The sequence below is a fragment of the Antennarius striatus genome, chromosome 19 (genome assembly GCF_040054535.1).
Source record: "Antennarius striatus isolate MH-2024 chromosome 19, ASM4005453v1, whole genome shotgun sequence".
NCBI lineage: Eukaryota > Metazoa > Chordata > Actinopteri > Lophiiformes > Antennariidae > Antennarius > Antennarius striatus.
This window is the reverse complement of record NC_090794.1, coordinates 6211008-6228840: the sequence shown is the minus strand read 5'-3', so window position 1 is coordinate 6228840 and position 17833 is coordinate 6211008. Positions and strand designations below refer to the sequence as shown.

Here is a 17833-nt window from a genome sequence, read left to right as displayed (position 1 = left end):
TTTAATCTCTTTTCCATTTTTTTTTTCATCCACAATTAATTTGAAAGTAATTATTTTCTTCAGCGCACAAATATTCTGACATTTTCTCAGATAAAATGGCAGAATTGTTGTTTATTGAGGCGGCAATGAATGTCCATTCCGAACAAACAAACAAACAAACAAACAAACAAACTTATGATCACATTTGATTTAATCAGACTTCGAAGTCCCCACGAAATTATGATTGTGAGGACTTTATTGTGAAAAGCCGTAACGGAAGTTGGTATCTTTTCCTGATAGCTAGCTTGATGTGGTTTGTGCGTACATAAAGGACCGTGAGCTCAGCCCTCCAGAGTGACCTGACTGCCGCTCAGAGGTGGATTCTCTGAACAGAAGTTGAAGCTCAACCACAGGAATATTTTACAACGTGTTCTGTTCATCACCTGGACTTCAGCCGACTTCTTGTGTCCGTGGACCATTTTAAATGTGGGACTTAAAACTTGACGCAACCATGATTGATGACCCTTGATTTAAAAGGTGAGTCATGAACCAAACCATCACTTCTGAGTCTTTTTTTTATTTGTTTGTTTGTTTGTTTTGTTTTTCTCTATTTGTGAACGTTTATTATGTGTTACATTTAAAACAACAATTTATAGTGTTATTTTGAAAGAAAGTCTGTTTCTCTCAATTAAATGAACAATGATTAGAATCGGACTCACTACGAAAAGTAAAGACGTAATTTGTCTCCGAAAAAAATAGTTTTTGTGATTTTATTTGTTTATTTTTGTTAGTTATTCTGCAAATTTGTTTCTTGATTATTTATTGATTCAGTCACAGTCCCACACTGTCATATATCATTTGCATTTATTATTAAAAGTTGTTGTTTTTTTTTTTTGTGGCAATTTTTGTGGTTTTTCAGTGAGGTTTTATCAGACCAAAAATCGGTATTTTATTTTGGTGAAGGAAACCCATAGAATTTTTGCTCAGTCTTCATGAAATAAGAATTTTGATATTTTTCTCTTTTCCCCACAAACATCTAATGAAATCCAGAAAGTTTCATTGCTCAGTATCAAGATGTCAAGAATACATCTGGACATGGAATGTGTTATTTTACATATTCACTGATAAGGACACGAAAATCTATTGCAGCTTCTAGAGCTGGAGCCCAAGATAAAAAATAAATGCATATTATTCATCTTAGATGCTGTCAAATCCTGAAGTGTCTCACTTTGTGTTAGGTGGTTCTGGTATTGACTGGCCCTTACAAACGGAATAATTAGATCTGCTGTGGGAAAGCCGCTCTCTCTCAAAGGTATTCCCATTCTGAGCTGCACAGACATAAAAAGTGCTGTATTTTCCTTCCGTGGTGTGTTTAGGGTTACTATATCTTTCCTCTGTTCAACCAAACCATGCAGTATGTTTCTTCTGAAGCAAATCTCTCTCCTTCAAATGCTCAGGGGTTACAGCGTTGTCTGTTTTTTAATTACCTAGTCAGGTAATTCTGTTTCACAGAAACAAATGCATTAGATAAGGTCAAACGATTCTGTACAGTAACAAATAATAAATGACCTCCAAGTCCTCTGTCATTTCGTTACTGAGCTTGTCAATCACTCCGAGGAAAGCTTATTTACACACTCATCTCTTAATCTAAGAATAGATGAATTCTGATTCTGCTTTTTACTATTACCATTGGAACGAATGTTTTTTTTTTTCTTGAGGCAAATATTTCCGTATTTTTGGATGCAAATTTGTGCAAAGTGACAGAAAAGAGTGGAACTGGTCATGTATGGAAATGAATGCAATCTAATGGGAATGGAACCTCCATAAGTTTGTTTGTTTAACTTGGATTTGAAATCTTACTGTGATCTGTATCAGCGTATCAAGGTCACATGTCTTATTATTAATATTCATCATTCATCAAATACCTCACAGTCTATTAGGAAGCAGAGAGTCTGAGAAGACTCCACTCTTTTGTTCACTTCTAATGTCTAATTTAGATTTCTGTCTTTCGTTGAAATCTAAGGTCATATTTCCAGTAGCAGGTTAAAGTGTTTCAAATCTAATTTATTGCTGTGCCTGTTTCGCATCTTCATTCACGCTGTACACCGTCTGTCCAGGGTGTTGTTTAACAACCATCCATTTGTCAAGACCCTGGTGAGGTTAATAAGAAAAACAGTGTATAACTCAAATGAGGCATATTCACCCTCTAACCTTAAAAAAACGTGCAGTTTAGGTTAATTAATTGCTCTAAATTGTCCATAGGTCTGCAGCTGCTCCCAAAAAGCTTCATATTAAATGAATGAATATCAGCGTTGCTTCAGCTCCTCCACCTGAACATCATGAGTGACAAACGTATTGTAAGAGAAGATCTTAAAGAAGTGATGATAAACAAACTGAATGATAGGATGCGTGACTGTGACCAGAGATAAAGCTGGAGTCACGGACCTGAGTGACAGTTATGATGTGAAAAAACGAAGTGTGTTGTCGTCTCTCACGGATGCACCCGGATCAACAGCTCAATACTTTGCACTGATCAATGAGCTTCTTGTGCTATCAACAGACTTCAATTCCCATCTGTAATAAATCCCCATAGGAGGCATCAGTTGTTTTGACACTTGTTTTGTGAAACGCTGATGGATGGGTTAATCAAGACAGGAAAATGTGCAAATGATTTTATGAACAGAAAGGCAAGACAGGATTGGAAACAAGTGTGGATGAGGGGAAAAGGCAGGAAATGTAATCTAAAAAAAACAACAGGGACATTCAAAATAAATCTGAAAATAATTAAGTCAAAATTTAGGAATTTGATCATCCATCCATCTATGTGTCCATCTGTCCATCCATCTGTCCATCTGCCTGTCCACCTACCTACCTAGCTCAGATGATTTGAGATTTTCAGCTGTTAATATAAATTGAAAACATTATATCAGTCAACTGTCAATTGCTAGACAGGTGGAGACTTTTGTATGGACTTCCTCTCTAAAGAAGCTCCAGCCTGTGCCGTGATAGAGAAACACAAAATTACATCGCCTCTGTATTTATAGTTCTACTTATCACAAGTAAACATAAAATCAACATGCATTCATAAAAAACAAAATGTTTCAAACATTAGTTTACTGTGTGTAGGCGTGGGAAAAGCTCCAAAAGAAAAAGGGGAAAGAACTTGTTGGACTTTTTTCAGAACTGATGGGCATTGCTGTTCTTAGAAAGGCTGAACTGACTACATTTATACTCTGAAAATTGACTCACAACACAAACTTTTGGTTTTCTACAAACCACAGAAATTGTTGTGACCAGATTTAACTAAACAGATAAAAGACGTATCTCTTAAAATAGTTTAGGAAAATGAACATTTATAATAAATGGCAATGCTGTAAACTTTAAAGAGGTGAGGACTCCTTTTCTGCAGTTTATAAGTACTGTAACCTGTTTTTTAATCAATGAGTTTAACAAGACCAGATGATAGGTATGTACATTTGTTTGACTGACAGTGTATACGTGTTGTTGAATATAATGGGAATGAATGTTTTATTCTCATTTGATTTGAAAATCAGTTAAAAAAAAACGGAAGGAATTATTCCAAACCTCAATGTATGCATTTCACCGTTAATTCATGGTCCGTGCACTTATGGTTCACGTTTACTTGAAGCTGTGGCGTGTTAACTTTAACCATTGTGAAGTATTTTTATTATTTTCCTCCACTTCACAGAACATTCCCCACTGATGGCGGTGATGGAGAATGGGACTTGGCCACGTCCCTCATATTTACCCCATTATCTCCTCCAAGGTGATCCGTTCGCCTCGAAACTCTCCAGAGAGGCAGATATCATTGCAGCCTTTTACATCTGTATCATAGGTGAGTTTCTGAGTGCAAGGAACACTTTGAATTAATCTTTTCACATTTTATTTGTAATATCATCAATTAAAAAGAGACATCAATGTTTTCCTTAGTCAGATTTTATACATACATTAGTTACTTTTCAACAGCATCACTGTGAGACAAGCAATGGAATGACTCTGGCACATTGATTTAATAAAATTTGTTTAATTTAATTAGGTTATTAATAAGCAGATTAATTTTGTCCCATTACTAAAGTGATCTTTCTTGATGGGTCTGTCTTGGGTTTCCTGTGATTGACTGTCAAGGAAGCATACAACGGTCTCCAGTCAAAACAGGAAATCCCTTAAAATGTTATGCCAAACATCCTGTCTGATGTACAAGATGGAAAATAATATGTCCCCTAGGATAAAAAGCTCAGACCATGCTCATAATAAAGAGCAAAACTGTAAGGAGAATCAAGTTTGGAGATGGTCCTGAAATGAACTTAGAGTCAGTCTTATTAGTGTCTCACTTTAAATAAACAATCAGCCCCTACAAATACATGTTTTAGTGCATCACGCTATACACACACACCAACAATATGCTGTAAGTGATTCCTTTCCATCATTCCTTTTCCTCATAACAAATGTGTTTTATTCGTACACAAATATCAGGATAAAGTGCAGATTATTTAACTGTTCAAGAGAAAAAAAAATCGCTGTGAAATCCCAGTAATAATAGTTATTATTTTCAGTGCATTACATCAATTTAGTGACAGCAGCTCATTCCCTTCACCCTTTGACACAGATTCATTTCACAGCTGTTTTGTTATTTAATTTAAGGAAAAAGCAACATGCCACTGTAAATGCTATTAAGCTTCACAGTCACGCTGTGCTCCTTCTTCTTGCATAAGTTTTGTCACCTTGCAGTTTGAGTTGTTGATGGTCCAACAATATTTACTGTAGGATTCATCTGGCTTTAGAAATCTTGTAAGGACACAGTGGAATGTACGGATAGGTTTGATCACTATCTTAAAGCTGGTTATAGAGATTTAATGTGATGAGCCATCCTCCTCCGCATTAAGTCGATGTAAACGGTCCTGTTTCTGTGACATCCTTTTATTTTAGAGCATAGACACACACCAGCTTGCCATCTTCATCTGTCCAGGTGTGTTCTTCTCTTCGCTAACCTTCAGTAGCAGAACTCTAGCAGCGAACCGTCCAGATCCTTCATGCTGCAACAACCAATTTTCTGTTCTTGGCTCCATTCCATTTCCTTTTATTGTCTATGAGATGTCAGGAAAACGTCACTGCCACTATTATTGCTAAATACTCAATCTCAGAGTTTCAGCTTGTTGTCAGTCTTCCTCTTTTTGTCATGCTCATTTGGTTTTCATCTCAAGTATGTTTAGTTATCAGCCCGTTCATCTGTGCATTCAGCTGTCATTCTGTCCTTCAGAGCTTCACACACACTGAAGGTTGGATTGTCTGCAAAATATTCTCTACCTTAGAGAATGGAGGGTATTTGAAACCACTGTATGGTGTTTTTGGGAACTTGTGGCAGAATATGCTATTGACAGATAACTCCCAGTCATAGCTACACACTGATCCACACACATGCATAAACAGGATTATCCAGAGGAAGGTGCCTCAATAAATAAAAGACCTGAACAGATTGTAATCTCTGTAATCTCTGTGAATAAACAGAGATCCCATATAAAGTAATGGATGTTTTTCATCCATCATCAGGCTGAGTGGAGGTGTTCCATCATGCATCAGCAGTCACAAGCTTATGTGCATTATGCTTTCAGGTTTGGTTGTCATCAAACTTTCCCCCACTGCATCACCTCTTCTTTTCCCCATACCCTCTCTCCCCTCATCAGCATAACATCATTATTAATCAGTCAAAAACTGATAAACAATCACATCACATGATTGTCTGGAGAATCAGGAGAATGGCCGTTGCTTTTTCTACTCTGTTATTTTTTTTCCAATTGCACGAAAAAAAATGGAATGAATCAGGCTTTTTTTTAGTAAGGAAAAACGGTTTTGTATGAATGGGAATCAGCTGACTCGCCAGGTCAGACACCAAAACATTAATTTTAGTTGATTCTGAGCCAAAAATAATTATATTGAGAAAACTGTCGAAGAACAAAATGAAGATGGATGATTTCTCATATCCATTGCAGAACTGGTTAGAAGTGAGAAGATTGTGGTCACAATTGTGTATGTGTGTAGCAGTGCAGAACCATGCCACGCATATGCACAATCAATAGACAAGAAAAAGGTATTCATATACTATAGTTGGCTCTTTGTTTCATTCTATTCACGTATACCAGATGTTAAATTCTGACGGCAACAATTGGTAGGTATGTTCTGTAGTTATAAGTTTTGTATGAAACAGTCTGCAATGGAACCAAAACAATGTCTTATTTTTGTGTGTATCTCACATAAAACTGTATAAGATCTTCAGATTACAAATTTAATTTTATTAGCAGCATCCTGGTAACATGTAGCCAGTGTTTGTTTTTGGGGTTTTTTTTGCTAGCTTGGATGTTTTAATTTAGTGATAATGTAGTCTATGTTACCGACTGCTCTGGCCCTCATATGTCGTCTAGCTTTAAGAAGGTAGTCTTAAAGGAGATGTGGCGGAGAGAATCCACAAATTTTCAAAATTAAAAAATATGTCTTGTAATCAGATAATAAATAGCAAATAATCTAAGTTATGTATTCTTTCTGTTCAACCCAGTACCAATTTCCCCACAGACCAGTAGTGGTCCACAGCTCGGGGTTTGGGGACCCCACCTGCACTTCATAGCTAGTGGTTTCATCTTTAGCAGCAACAACTGCAACCCCATGCTACAACAGGGTTTAGGGTGACACGTATAAAAAAAGTAGAAATTAGGAGCAGGTCAAATGCGTCTTCACACTCATACAAACTTCATTGTGCAGTCTTTCTGCTTAGGGATAACCCGAGGGCATGGTTGTTGCTGCCAATGTTTGATGCGTGTCTAATGTTAATGTCCTAGCCTGAGGCTCGCACTTGCTATGTTTCATTTACAGTGCCAGAGCAAGAAGGGATGCTGTAGTTCTAGATTATTTTTTTTTTGTTGTTGTTGTTTTTGAAGAGGAAGTTTTTCATTTTAGTAATGAAATTAGTGAAATTAATTTAAGTAGAAGCATGCAGTGGTGGGTTCCTTGACTCAAACAATTTATTGAAGCAAAAGCAAACAAAGAATATCAGGGTTTCAACAACTTTTCATCAATTCCAGCTTGACAGTGACATCTCATGCTGTCTCAGAAAATCCCATGGGTTTTCTGTGGGATTCAGGTCTAGAGAAAGTGCAGGCAAATAAAACACACAGCACTACTAATGTTGGCTCTTCAACACAATTACTAAGATATGCTTTTGCAGATAATGTACTTTAGTTCAGCCCCAGAAATTATAGTGCATGCAATGTCCTCTACTGCAGGTAAGAATACATAGACTGGCAGTACAGGTAGATGTTTGAGGAGGGGGGAAATTGTCATGGTTACAAATTACAAGCTGTCATTCCTTTGAATTAACAGCAATTGTTTCAGACACATTGGTTGGGTGAGAAAAAAAGGATGCATGTTCTCATCAAGGCAGGCTTGGTGGGGCTGGAAAAATAGTAGTCTTGACGAATATAGACAGAGATTAGGTCTACTGTGAGCTAAATCTGACATAATCATCATGATTAAATTATACAGTTATGTCAATGTTTCATTTCTGTAAAGAATTATAGTGAATGATAGCTATTTGAAATGAAGACCTGGACTTTCTAATACAAAATTCAGTAGCCAGAGAATTTTAAGCAGCAATCAGACAGTTTAGAAGAAAAAGAAGGAATCCTAAAACACAACCTTTACTAATATTTTATTTCATCATGTGTTCATTATGTTTTTATGTCCCTTAATAGTTTCTGGTTAGTCTTAGGGAGTAGTACGTTTGTATTGAGAGTTGTAGTGGTATTTAAATTACCTCCAATGGTGATTATAGATGGAAATTTAATAGATAATGACTTATGAACAATTCAGCCAGCGAACAATCTCAGAACCAATTGTGTTCATAGGTTGAGGAGCTGAGTTCCCCTGTAAACCAACGGGCTTAATAAGAGTTTAAACAGCTCATGCTTATGTGACTAATTTTATAATAATGTAATACTCCAAAATGATGTCAAAATGATTCAACCTCTACTTACCCTAAACCTTGGTCATGTTGGTTTTTTATAACTAGCCAGGTTCTTGTCATAGAGGCTATTTTTTTGTGAAGCACACCCATGTCATTTACATGCATGTAGAAAGTATTGCGATTGATGTGTCAGAAGTACACTTTATAATTATGTCACTCTATCTTACAGGGATCCTATCTGCAACAGGAAATGGCTATGTCATGTATATGACCATCAAGCGCAAGAGCAAGTTAAAGCCTCCTGAGCTCATGACTGTCAATCTAGCTGTCTTTGACTTTGGAATATCAGGTAGGAGTTTATGTGTGCACTAACAACAATTAGACACACCAAAATGTTTTAGTACATTTGCAAATGGAGATATTTGTCATGGGAATTAATTGGTATGAAAATATAGAACCGAGATGTTTTGTTGTTTCAGTTTGAGTTAATAGCTTCAGACATCTGTGAGGGTATATAGCATGAGGGAGCTTCAGAAAACATCTTGGCAATTTGCATTGTGTTCATTGTATGCACCAGGAAAAGAAGGCTAAAATTGTGTATTTACAGAGTAATTCGTCTCAGAACCAAGAGGGACATCCTCCTGACGTGATCAGCTCTGCTAAAAGTTTCCCTGATGGGTAGATGACATGACATGTGCTTGTCATTTTATTGGTGGGCTTACAATAGAGAGTAGAGTAGAACTTTGATGATCCCATAAGGAGGTTCCGTCAGAGAAATTAACTTCAGAAATTAACACCGAACAGTGAGCACACAAAAGTAAAGAGGAAAAAGCACACAGAAAGTAGTACCAACGCCAATGACTGAATATGACTGAATGTGGATATTATTTATTAAATCTTAATAGAAAACAGTTGTCTTTTATCTTATTTTTACCACCACAGCTGAGTCACAAACCATGGACACAGTGTTTGCCACATCTTCTTTATGCATTGCTGTTGTGTGTATATGTGGACATAAATCAGGATGGAAGTCGTTGCAATTTCCTTTCAGCAAAGAAGAGCAACAGGGCAAAATAAAATTGATCTGGCTAAAATCTCCACATTTGATTTATTCACCGTTGGTTAGAGAATGAAATGAATTCCACACCCTTAATTATTTGTAGTCTTGATGTCATGCATTATTTATCTCTAGGATGTATTTTAATATGTTACATCAACCTGTTCTACTGCATCTTAATATGTCGATGTTTCTGCCTGACCAATTCAGACTCCCGAGTTGATTGACTTTCCCTTTTGCTAACTTTTTGATATATTTTTCCCCAAGCTCATGATAGCAAAAGTTTGTTGTTGTTGTATTTATTTATTTATTAATTTACACTCTTGTGACAGACTTATCCAACTTAAGTGATGAGATTTTCCAAATTTCTTTATTATCCCTTTATGAAAGCGTTGTTCAGAGAATTTTTTTTTCTAAAGTTTTTTTTTTTTTTTAGTATATAGATATAAATGAAATACTGAGTTCACCGTTACCTAAAATAATTTTCAGCTTTAATTAATCTTTGAAACTGACACAGAACAAGCAGAAATCCATGGTATATTGACCTGTGTATTCGCCTCCCCAAGTCAAATAGATAAAGGCCACAAGTACAGTACTCTGAAATTGAACAAAGCCAAACTGTCAGTACATGTGCTTGCCTTCTAGCTAATCCAACAGTGGCCATGGCTCAGGGCATATCCTGTTCAGATCTTGTGAGAGGAATAGTGAGGCAAATACTGTTTAATCAGGTCATGTTTATAAATGAGAGCTGGTTCTCAAATATTTTACCCCTTCGGTTAAAAAAAATATTGTGGACATTTATTAGATAACAAGTCATCACAAAATGTATGAAGCAGCTTGTATGAGCCAACATGTTCCTTTAATTTACCAGATTTTCTGACACATGCAGTTAGCACTCAAGTCTGTAGAGAAGTCACCTCTACAGACTTGAGTGACATTAACTTAGAGTTTGTTCATGTCACTTTGATGATGTGGTCTGTTTGAGGATCATCACCATCACAGCCATGCATGATATATGGTTTACTGCACCTGCTATCGGTAAGGGGAATCTATACCTAATAGCATATGTCATGCAGATCCACATTGCTTGCAGTAATAGCATGGTACATATGATACTTCTGCAATGACATTTGGACATTTGGTCCCTTTTTCATTTCAACCATGTCTAATCCATCAGATATTGGTTATCACTGTTGTTGCTACTGATTGTGGCAACACAGAAGGAGATTGAATAAGCAATTATGATCTGTCATAATTAGACTTTGAAAACTGATAGTGTTTCCAGGCAATTCTACAACCAAAAACCTATAATGAAATGAAAATAAAATTGTGCTCTCAATAAGGATTAATGTTTGAACAAAGCCACAGCCACTCTCAATACAAATAAATTGTTATGTGAGCAAACCCATCTTCTTAGGAGTCATTTCAAATTATTAAACTTTTTTACAGGGCGCCACTTAATTTTGGCACCCTGTAAAATTTCTAAGTGCTGATCTGTATTACGATTAACAGGTGAGACCTTTCATATTCCGTCAACACAATGATATAATATATAAACTTACATAAATAATAATTCTGTGTTCTTATTTTCTCATAATCACCAATGCTGCTAGAATGTTTACATACAAGGCAAACATTGTGCTGTTCTTTGGTCATAGCTGAAATTACTTGAACATGACAGACGTTACATGATGAGCAATTACTATTCAGGCCTCTTCTTGGTTGAATAAACCTGTATTTTGTTCTCTTCCTAGACAAATTATCATAATTGATCCTTGTATCTCTGACGTGTGCATATGAAATGCTTGTAAAGCTTGTTATTCCAAAAACAGATCTTTGCAATGAGATGATGAAAAACAGTTATCTTTTGTTCACACAGCCAAATTGTTGGTCAGACACCATAATAACAAGGCAAATTGGTGCTTTGTCATCATCATTTTTGAGTCCCAATCAGTCATGATTACACTTTGGGTTGTATTTTCAGGCCAAAATATACCAAAAGGTTAACATTTTATATTAGAAACAATTCAGAAATTATATAAACTGGAATGGCAGTCCAAAATGTGGGTACGTCTTTTTCGTCACTGCCTGGTCAATTCCAAGTCTTATGAAAACCTGTTGTGTAGTTTTTGTGTTATTCTGCTAAAATACAACCAACACACACTCACACACACACACACACACACACACACACACACACAGACACACACACACACACACACACACACACACACACACACACACACACATGCACACACTATGTGTGAGACTGCACACAAATGTATCCGGTCTTTTAAATATAAAAAACTTAACTATCATACTGAACACGATACAATTCTGAGAAAAGGATTTTATGATCAAGAGCTATTGTAGTTGTCTTGAGAACTCTAGATTTCTAGTTTTAAAATAAATATGTACAGCATTGTAAAATTGTTATGTGACTCAATTTCATGAATGAAATATATTACATAAAATAATGATACAAGAATATAGAAAATGAATTCACTGATTATGGCACCAGTTAATTGCTTGCTTCATGATGATGTAAAAAGATTATGTTGAAGTAACTCTAATAATCCCATCGTTCTGGCTTGAATGAAATAATGACAGAAACATATTGAAACACAGATTTATGGATTAGGCTCAAAGGTTGGACTTAAAAGCAGCAACTGTATCTGGGAATGAGGGTCAATACAATAAAATACTCATTTCTTTAAGCCGTCAAGTAATTCACTTTGGAAAGTCTAAAAACAGTAATTGAAATGAGTAATAGTTATTAATATTATGCAACTGAAACCATATAATTAATGAGTTTTTACCTTATGTAAGACTTAATGTCATCCTAAATGCAGTAAACCTCACTAATCCTGCCTTGGTTGACCTATTCACAAAGGCTTACGAGGACTTTATGACATCATAAATGTGATATTACACATGCTCTGATTATGTTGTGGTTTTCTTCCATTAAATTACCAACACTTAATATAAAAACTTAAAATAATATCATAGTGTAACCAGATTTGTGTGGAAGAAAGATCTAAAACAGACATGGAACAAGAGAGTCTGTGAACATTAACATGTACAGCACACACACCTCGCATCTCACACTCCTGGGAAATCTGTGGGCCCTGCAATAAGCTGTTGGCTTACTGGTGAGTGTTTTGCACCACCAATAAGGCAGGGAGTCTTGATTTAAGTTCATCAACACGTCTGACTGCAGAACTGAATCTTTACTGCTAATATTGTTTACTGCATTACAGTAATACTCATCCCAGCTAAAGAGTAGACGGAATGACGCACTGAACTCTATTTGACACAAAGCAATCCTAAAGTCTTTTGTTGTGCTTTGTAAAAAAACAAATAAACAAAAAATAAAACTATACAGCGGTCTTTGTTTGTTCATTTTAAAATTTCCAGTACTAAGGAATTCCACAGGCTGTCACGAGTTATCACATGAAGTCCGTCTTATAATTCCTTGGAATATTCCTCGAAATGGGAAATTGGAAAAAGAAAGGGGCTTTTGTTGTCTGCAATGCAAGATATCTGATGGAATTTTTCCTGCCAGCAATATTTTAGTCCCACTGCAAGGAGACCATATTTCACTTCTACATTATAGATTTTAATAGTGAAATATAATACATGTCAGTATTTATGCAGATAATTCAAGCACAATCTATAGAAAATATAAATTCATCATCAAAGATCAAAACAAAATTAGTATGAAAGAATATTTACTGTGAAATAACAGTGTCAGAGTTCCTCCATTACCCAGAATTCACTTTCCGTATAACCCATAATAAACATAATTGTAATATTTGTTTAATATAGTTGTGTCTTGAAAAATCTCTTTCGGCTAAAGAAGGAGGCAGTTACTACCGAAGGGAGAGTAAAGACTCAGTAAGATTTGTTTGTGTCATTTTATTCAGAGCTCTGAGACTCTCACCTGAATAAATATTTGACTGAACAAACCATGTGAAGCAAATATTTCTCCAAAAAAAATATTCAAGTTTTCATGAAAGGTGAAAAAACACCATGCCAGAACTGGTGAACTCCATCAAAACAGATTTTTCTTTCTTTGGTTGTTGTCGTCGTCCTCTTCCTCCTCATCTTCATCCGTCACTTTTTGTCTTCACAGTAACGGGAAAACCCTTTTTCATCGTATCTAGTCTGTCCCACCGCTGGCTGTTCGGCTGGGAGGGCTGTCGTTTCTATGGCTGGGCGGGGTTTTTCTTTGGCTGCGGCAGCCTCACCACGATGACGGTGGTCAGTCTAGACCGTTACCTCAAGATCTGCCATCTCAGATACGGTGGGTCAGGGTGTCCTTACTAGCAATCCAGACCAGAAACATAAAAACCAGTACAGAAAGAAAAAAAAATGTAATTCATACCACAAGAACCCCTCTGGATTTCCTGCCCCCGTCACAAGACACCCTTCAGAAAAATATTTTAGTCATGCAGCTGAAAATACATTTTAAAGTGTATCATGTTTTTTCCTGTTTGTATACCCTTAGGGGCGTGGCTAAAACGCCACCATGCTTTCCTGTGTCTGGCCTTTGTGTGGGCTTATGCAGGATTCTGGGCCACCATGCCTGTGGTCGGCTGGGGAAACTACGCCCCAGAGCCTTTTGGGACCTCCTGCACATTGGACTGGTGGCTGGCACAGGCCTCCTTCTCGGGCCAAAGCTTCGTCATGGCCATTCTATTCTTCTGCCTCATCCTCCCCACAGGTATCATCGTCTTCTCCTATGTAATGATCATCTTCAAGGTGAAATCCTCTGCAAAGGAGATCTCCCATTTCGACGCCTGCAACAGAAACAGCCATACCCTTGAGATGAAGCTCACAAAGGTGCGTGTGAAGTATGAGGGAAGGTGTGAAAGACAGTAAAGAGGCTGTAAAGAAAACATTCAGAAATCACATGAATGGCAAATATGTCTTTGTTTCTACTAGGTGGCAATGCTGATCTGTGCAGGCTTCTTGATAGCCTGGATCCCTTATGCGGTGGTATCAGTGGTGTCAGCGTTTGGTGAGCCAGACTCAGTTCCAATTCCAGTGTCTGTCATCCCTACACTGCTGGCCAAGTCCTCAGCCATGTACAACCCCATCATCTACCAAGTCGTGGACCTGAAGAATTCCTGCTTGAAATCCACTTGCTTTAAGGCCTTGAAGGAACGCAAGAATTTTAGAAAGTCAAGGTAAAAAAATTTTTTTTCATTTGTCACATTAATCCTGTGAAAATTTCCATGAAGGACAGATTTGCTTTAGGTCAGAGTAATGCATCCACGTACGGTCACATTAATATTTAGCAACAGCTATTTTATTCATTCTTCATTATCATAAGTTCATGCACCAGTTAACAGCTGATCACATACGTCCAACTCACTCAATCAAGCATACTGCTCTTTGTATTCTGCTAATGTGCTCGCATAAGCTCCCCCACCGACCTGCAGCCTCACGTGTTACATGATGTGTCCTTTTCTCTTTCTGTAGTATCCTATGTGCTTTGTTGCTTTGTGGATTCTTGATCATGTCTGGCTAATAGAAGAGACATCTCACTAAACCAATTACAAATCAAATGAACAAATCAGACACATGACAACTAATTAGAAATCACATCCACAAAGCAGAAAATTAAACGACAGAAATAAAACATCAACAGGAAAAGGTAGCAGTCAATAACTATCAATAATAATGTATCTGTTCAATCTGTGCAAATACACACAGGGAATAGAAGAAGTGTCATCGGCATAATTTCTTCACATCACATTTCTATTGACCGAGGAGAATGGACACAGCTGTGTTTTGACAAAATGCAAATGTAATTCTGACGCCCAAAAAAATGTAAAACACTGTCCTCAAGCAATATTTAGAGAAAGAACATTTCGCTGTAAAATTGCCTGCCGAAGGGCAAACATTTTGCATAAAACTATGAAAGACTCAGTCATCTGTATGACCCTGCTTGATCAATGGCGTACCCGGTTTTAAGTCATCCTTGGTCTGAATTTGCCAACATATGGACCATAAAACATGGAGGACTTGAAAAATGTTCCACAATGAAAAGCCCCATTTCAGCCACAACTGATGTATTTTCGGCAGGAGAGCCAATTAGAAATTCGTTGTGACACCAGCGGTGGTGAGAGGAAGAATAGAAAGGCTGATGGTGATCAGGAATGGATGGTAGCAGGAGCCAAATGGGCTCACCATGATTTAACGCTCGCATGATGTAAACGAGCAGAGCAAAAAATTAAGATTTCACAGGAATAAAATCATTGATGGACAGAGATTGTGGTGAAATCGATTGAAGCACATGTATACAATTAGAGAAGAGATTGTGATTTATTAATTACTTAGTTCAAGATATTTTCGGTTATCATGTTTGTAAGCCACAGTTTGGTTTTTTTCCTCACCAAGAAAAAGGTCAGATAGGGAAAAGTGAAGAAGAAATGATTGCAACCTTTTTTCCTTTATCTTCATCATCATTATAATTTCATCATAGAAAAATTGCAAGGAATGTATCATACTATACCAAACTGATACATGTTGGTTGGTGCATTTGTATTTTTTCAGACTAACGTTCTGGTTCCCTCATGTTATCATGTCTGGTTCTGCAGGTTCTACACCATCTCTGGGTCACTGAGGGACCGTCCGCCTGCCGAAGCTCAAATTGAGATGTGAAACTAAATACTTAAGACCGTGCGTCTACTTGGGGCAGTGCCCCAGGCTCCCTGCCCTATCTGCCCTCCACTGACCCAATCACATGCTGCCTGTCATCCTCTCTGACATCATCAAGTTCCCATTTCTGTTGCCATTGGTTTCAAAGTCTTGCTGCTTGTCTTGGAACCCACGCTGGATTGCTTTGTGCTCCCAGCAGCTCTTCCATTTATGAACGCATCTTTCCCTGTGAGGTTCCCCTTTATCTGTGGAGTCTTTACGGTGGTATTACCATGCATAGTGACGTGTGACTATTTCTTCAGTGTTACACACAACACCAGCTGTTACAGAGACAGACAAAACACTTAAACTGAAAAACCATGGGAGCTGTTTCCAGTATAACTCATTTCAGGTTTGACAACCAAAGTTTTCAACCAACCAAAGTGAGGTGACATCTAGAGTTATATTGTTTTATAAATTTGAATTAATACAAGTATGAAATTGCTGCTCATTGTTCAAAAAAATTATTTTTTACGATGTTTCTAAACCTGAACATATTTAAACACAAATCAATCAATCCAACACGAGTCAGATGAGTTTTTAAGTGTATTTTTACAAATGATAGAAGCTGTTGTCTTTTTGTACGCCCACATTTATCACTGACCTGCTATAGATATTTAACAGAAGACACTGAATCACTTCAGCTTGTGTTCTTGTAAGATGTTGAAATGCACTAGAGGAGCTATAATGTGACGCAACGTGGTATTGACAGGTCACGTCCCAGAAAAACATTAACAGGAGAGCTAGAGAGGTTTAATGAGATAAATGAGAAAACAGACAAGCATGACGACTGCACTTTATTTGTGTTACATCGAATGTGTACCGACATCAGTATGTTGTTGGATGTATATATAGATGTGGAAAGCTGCACAATATTAGGTAGGCACATCAAAATCAGTGTTTCCCCACAAACTGACAGTATAACTGTGTGCATTTGTGTGTGTGTGTGTGTGTTTTGTCTTAAACAGGATATGATATATGGTGAACACTACTTTAACGACCACTGTTCCAATATACACTAATTCCATATTTGATCATTTAATTTGCATTCAATTTACCATGGGGGGGGGGGTTGATATGCATTCAAATAATAAAATGATTAGCAATAAGCTTTTCATAGCATAAAGCCTGGAAACAGGAGGACACTGCTCGCATTGCATTGAAAATAAAGAAGAATCATACAGGGACTCAGCAGATCACCTGGTTATAACCCCCTAAGATCCAATGCAAATCTTTGACAATATTTCAGTAATGAAGTAGTGAAAGAGATTTTTTTTTTTTATTGGAAATGGGTCTGAAGCACATGTCATATGCATTTGAAAATAAGTGTAATTCATTCCAAAAGATGTAATGGAGGACATCTCTATCTGAGTCATTCTAGCTGGAGAATCAGCTTCAGTAAAGTGCAGAATGACTAGAATGCTGGGATTGTCTCCGCGCCATGTCATATCACAGATTTCCTTCTGGGATTCCTTTTGTGTTTTTTTTGTTTGTCCACAAGGGCGTGTAAAGATGTCCTAACTGATGTTGCAGTTTATTAAGGGTCAGATAGGAAATGTTAAGCGTGTGGAAACTGAGGTTTCCTTCCAGATGTATCCGAGTGCAGTTAGATTTGGTGAATGATAGGATATCTGGTGACGTCATGCTGCATTTTTCTGAACTTGTTTGTTTATTATGTCTGAACATCTGTGAAGATCATCTACAAAGATAATTCTTCACGTTTTTTAAAGCAATGACTTCAGGGTGAAGCAGCTCAGACACTGAAGATGTTGTTGCACAGAATATTGATTCATACTGTAGGTATGCTGAATTTCAAGGAGTTTGGATAGTTACCGTTAGGCTATCGTTGGGCTTCCTGTAGTTTGGATTATGAATTCTTCCTTACTGGCGTGAAGAATGAATGAATATTTTGAGGTAAATTGACCTTAGTTAAGGACTGTTTGCATCTTTTGACCATCCTTAATATCATTAAAGATGGTCAAAAGACATCATGTTTTCAACAGTTTGACAGATTTCCTCTAAACCCATTAAATGTTGGTTTCTGTTGAAGTTTGGCTTTTTTTTTTTTCTTCAAGGATTAAAACTCTTTGTGAGCTAAATTTCCCCACACAATCAAT

The 17833-nt window shown here is 37.0% G+C and overlaps 1 protein-coding gene across 1 annotated transcript; it reads left to right on the top strand.

Annotated features, from left to right (window-relative positions):
- The first annotated feature begins 440 nt into the window (after positions 1-440).
- opn5 (opsin 5) lies at positions 441-16712 on the top strand. Its single transcript, XM_068342474.1, has 7 exons — positions 441-516; positions 3689-3835; positions 8181-8300; positions 13144-13314; positions 13519-13853; positions 13956-14200; positions 15617-16712. Exons 1-7 carry the CDS (start codon positions 498-500, stop codon positions 15678-15680), a joined length of 1101 nt encoding a protein of 366 aa, XP_068198575.1. The 5' UTR covers positions 441-497; the 3' UTR covers positions 15681-16712.
- Positions 16713-17833: the final 1121 nt, after the last annotated feature.

Coding starts and splice junctions, on each gene's coding strand:
- opn5 (XM_068342474.1), top strand. Junction 8,301..13,143: donor CTTTGACTTTGGAATATCAG/GTAGGAGTTTAT, acceptor TTGTCTTCACAG/TAACGGGAAAACCCTTTTTC. Junction 13,315..13,518: donor GATCTGCCATCTCAGATACG/GTGGGTCAGGGT, acceptor GTATACCCTTAG/GGGCGTGGCTAAAACGCCAC.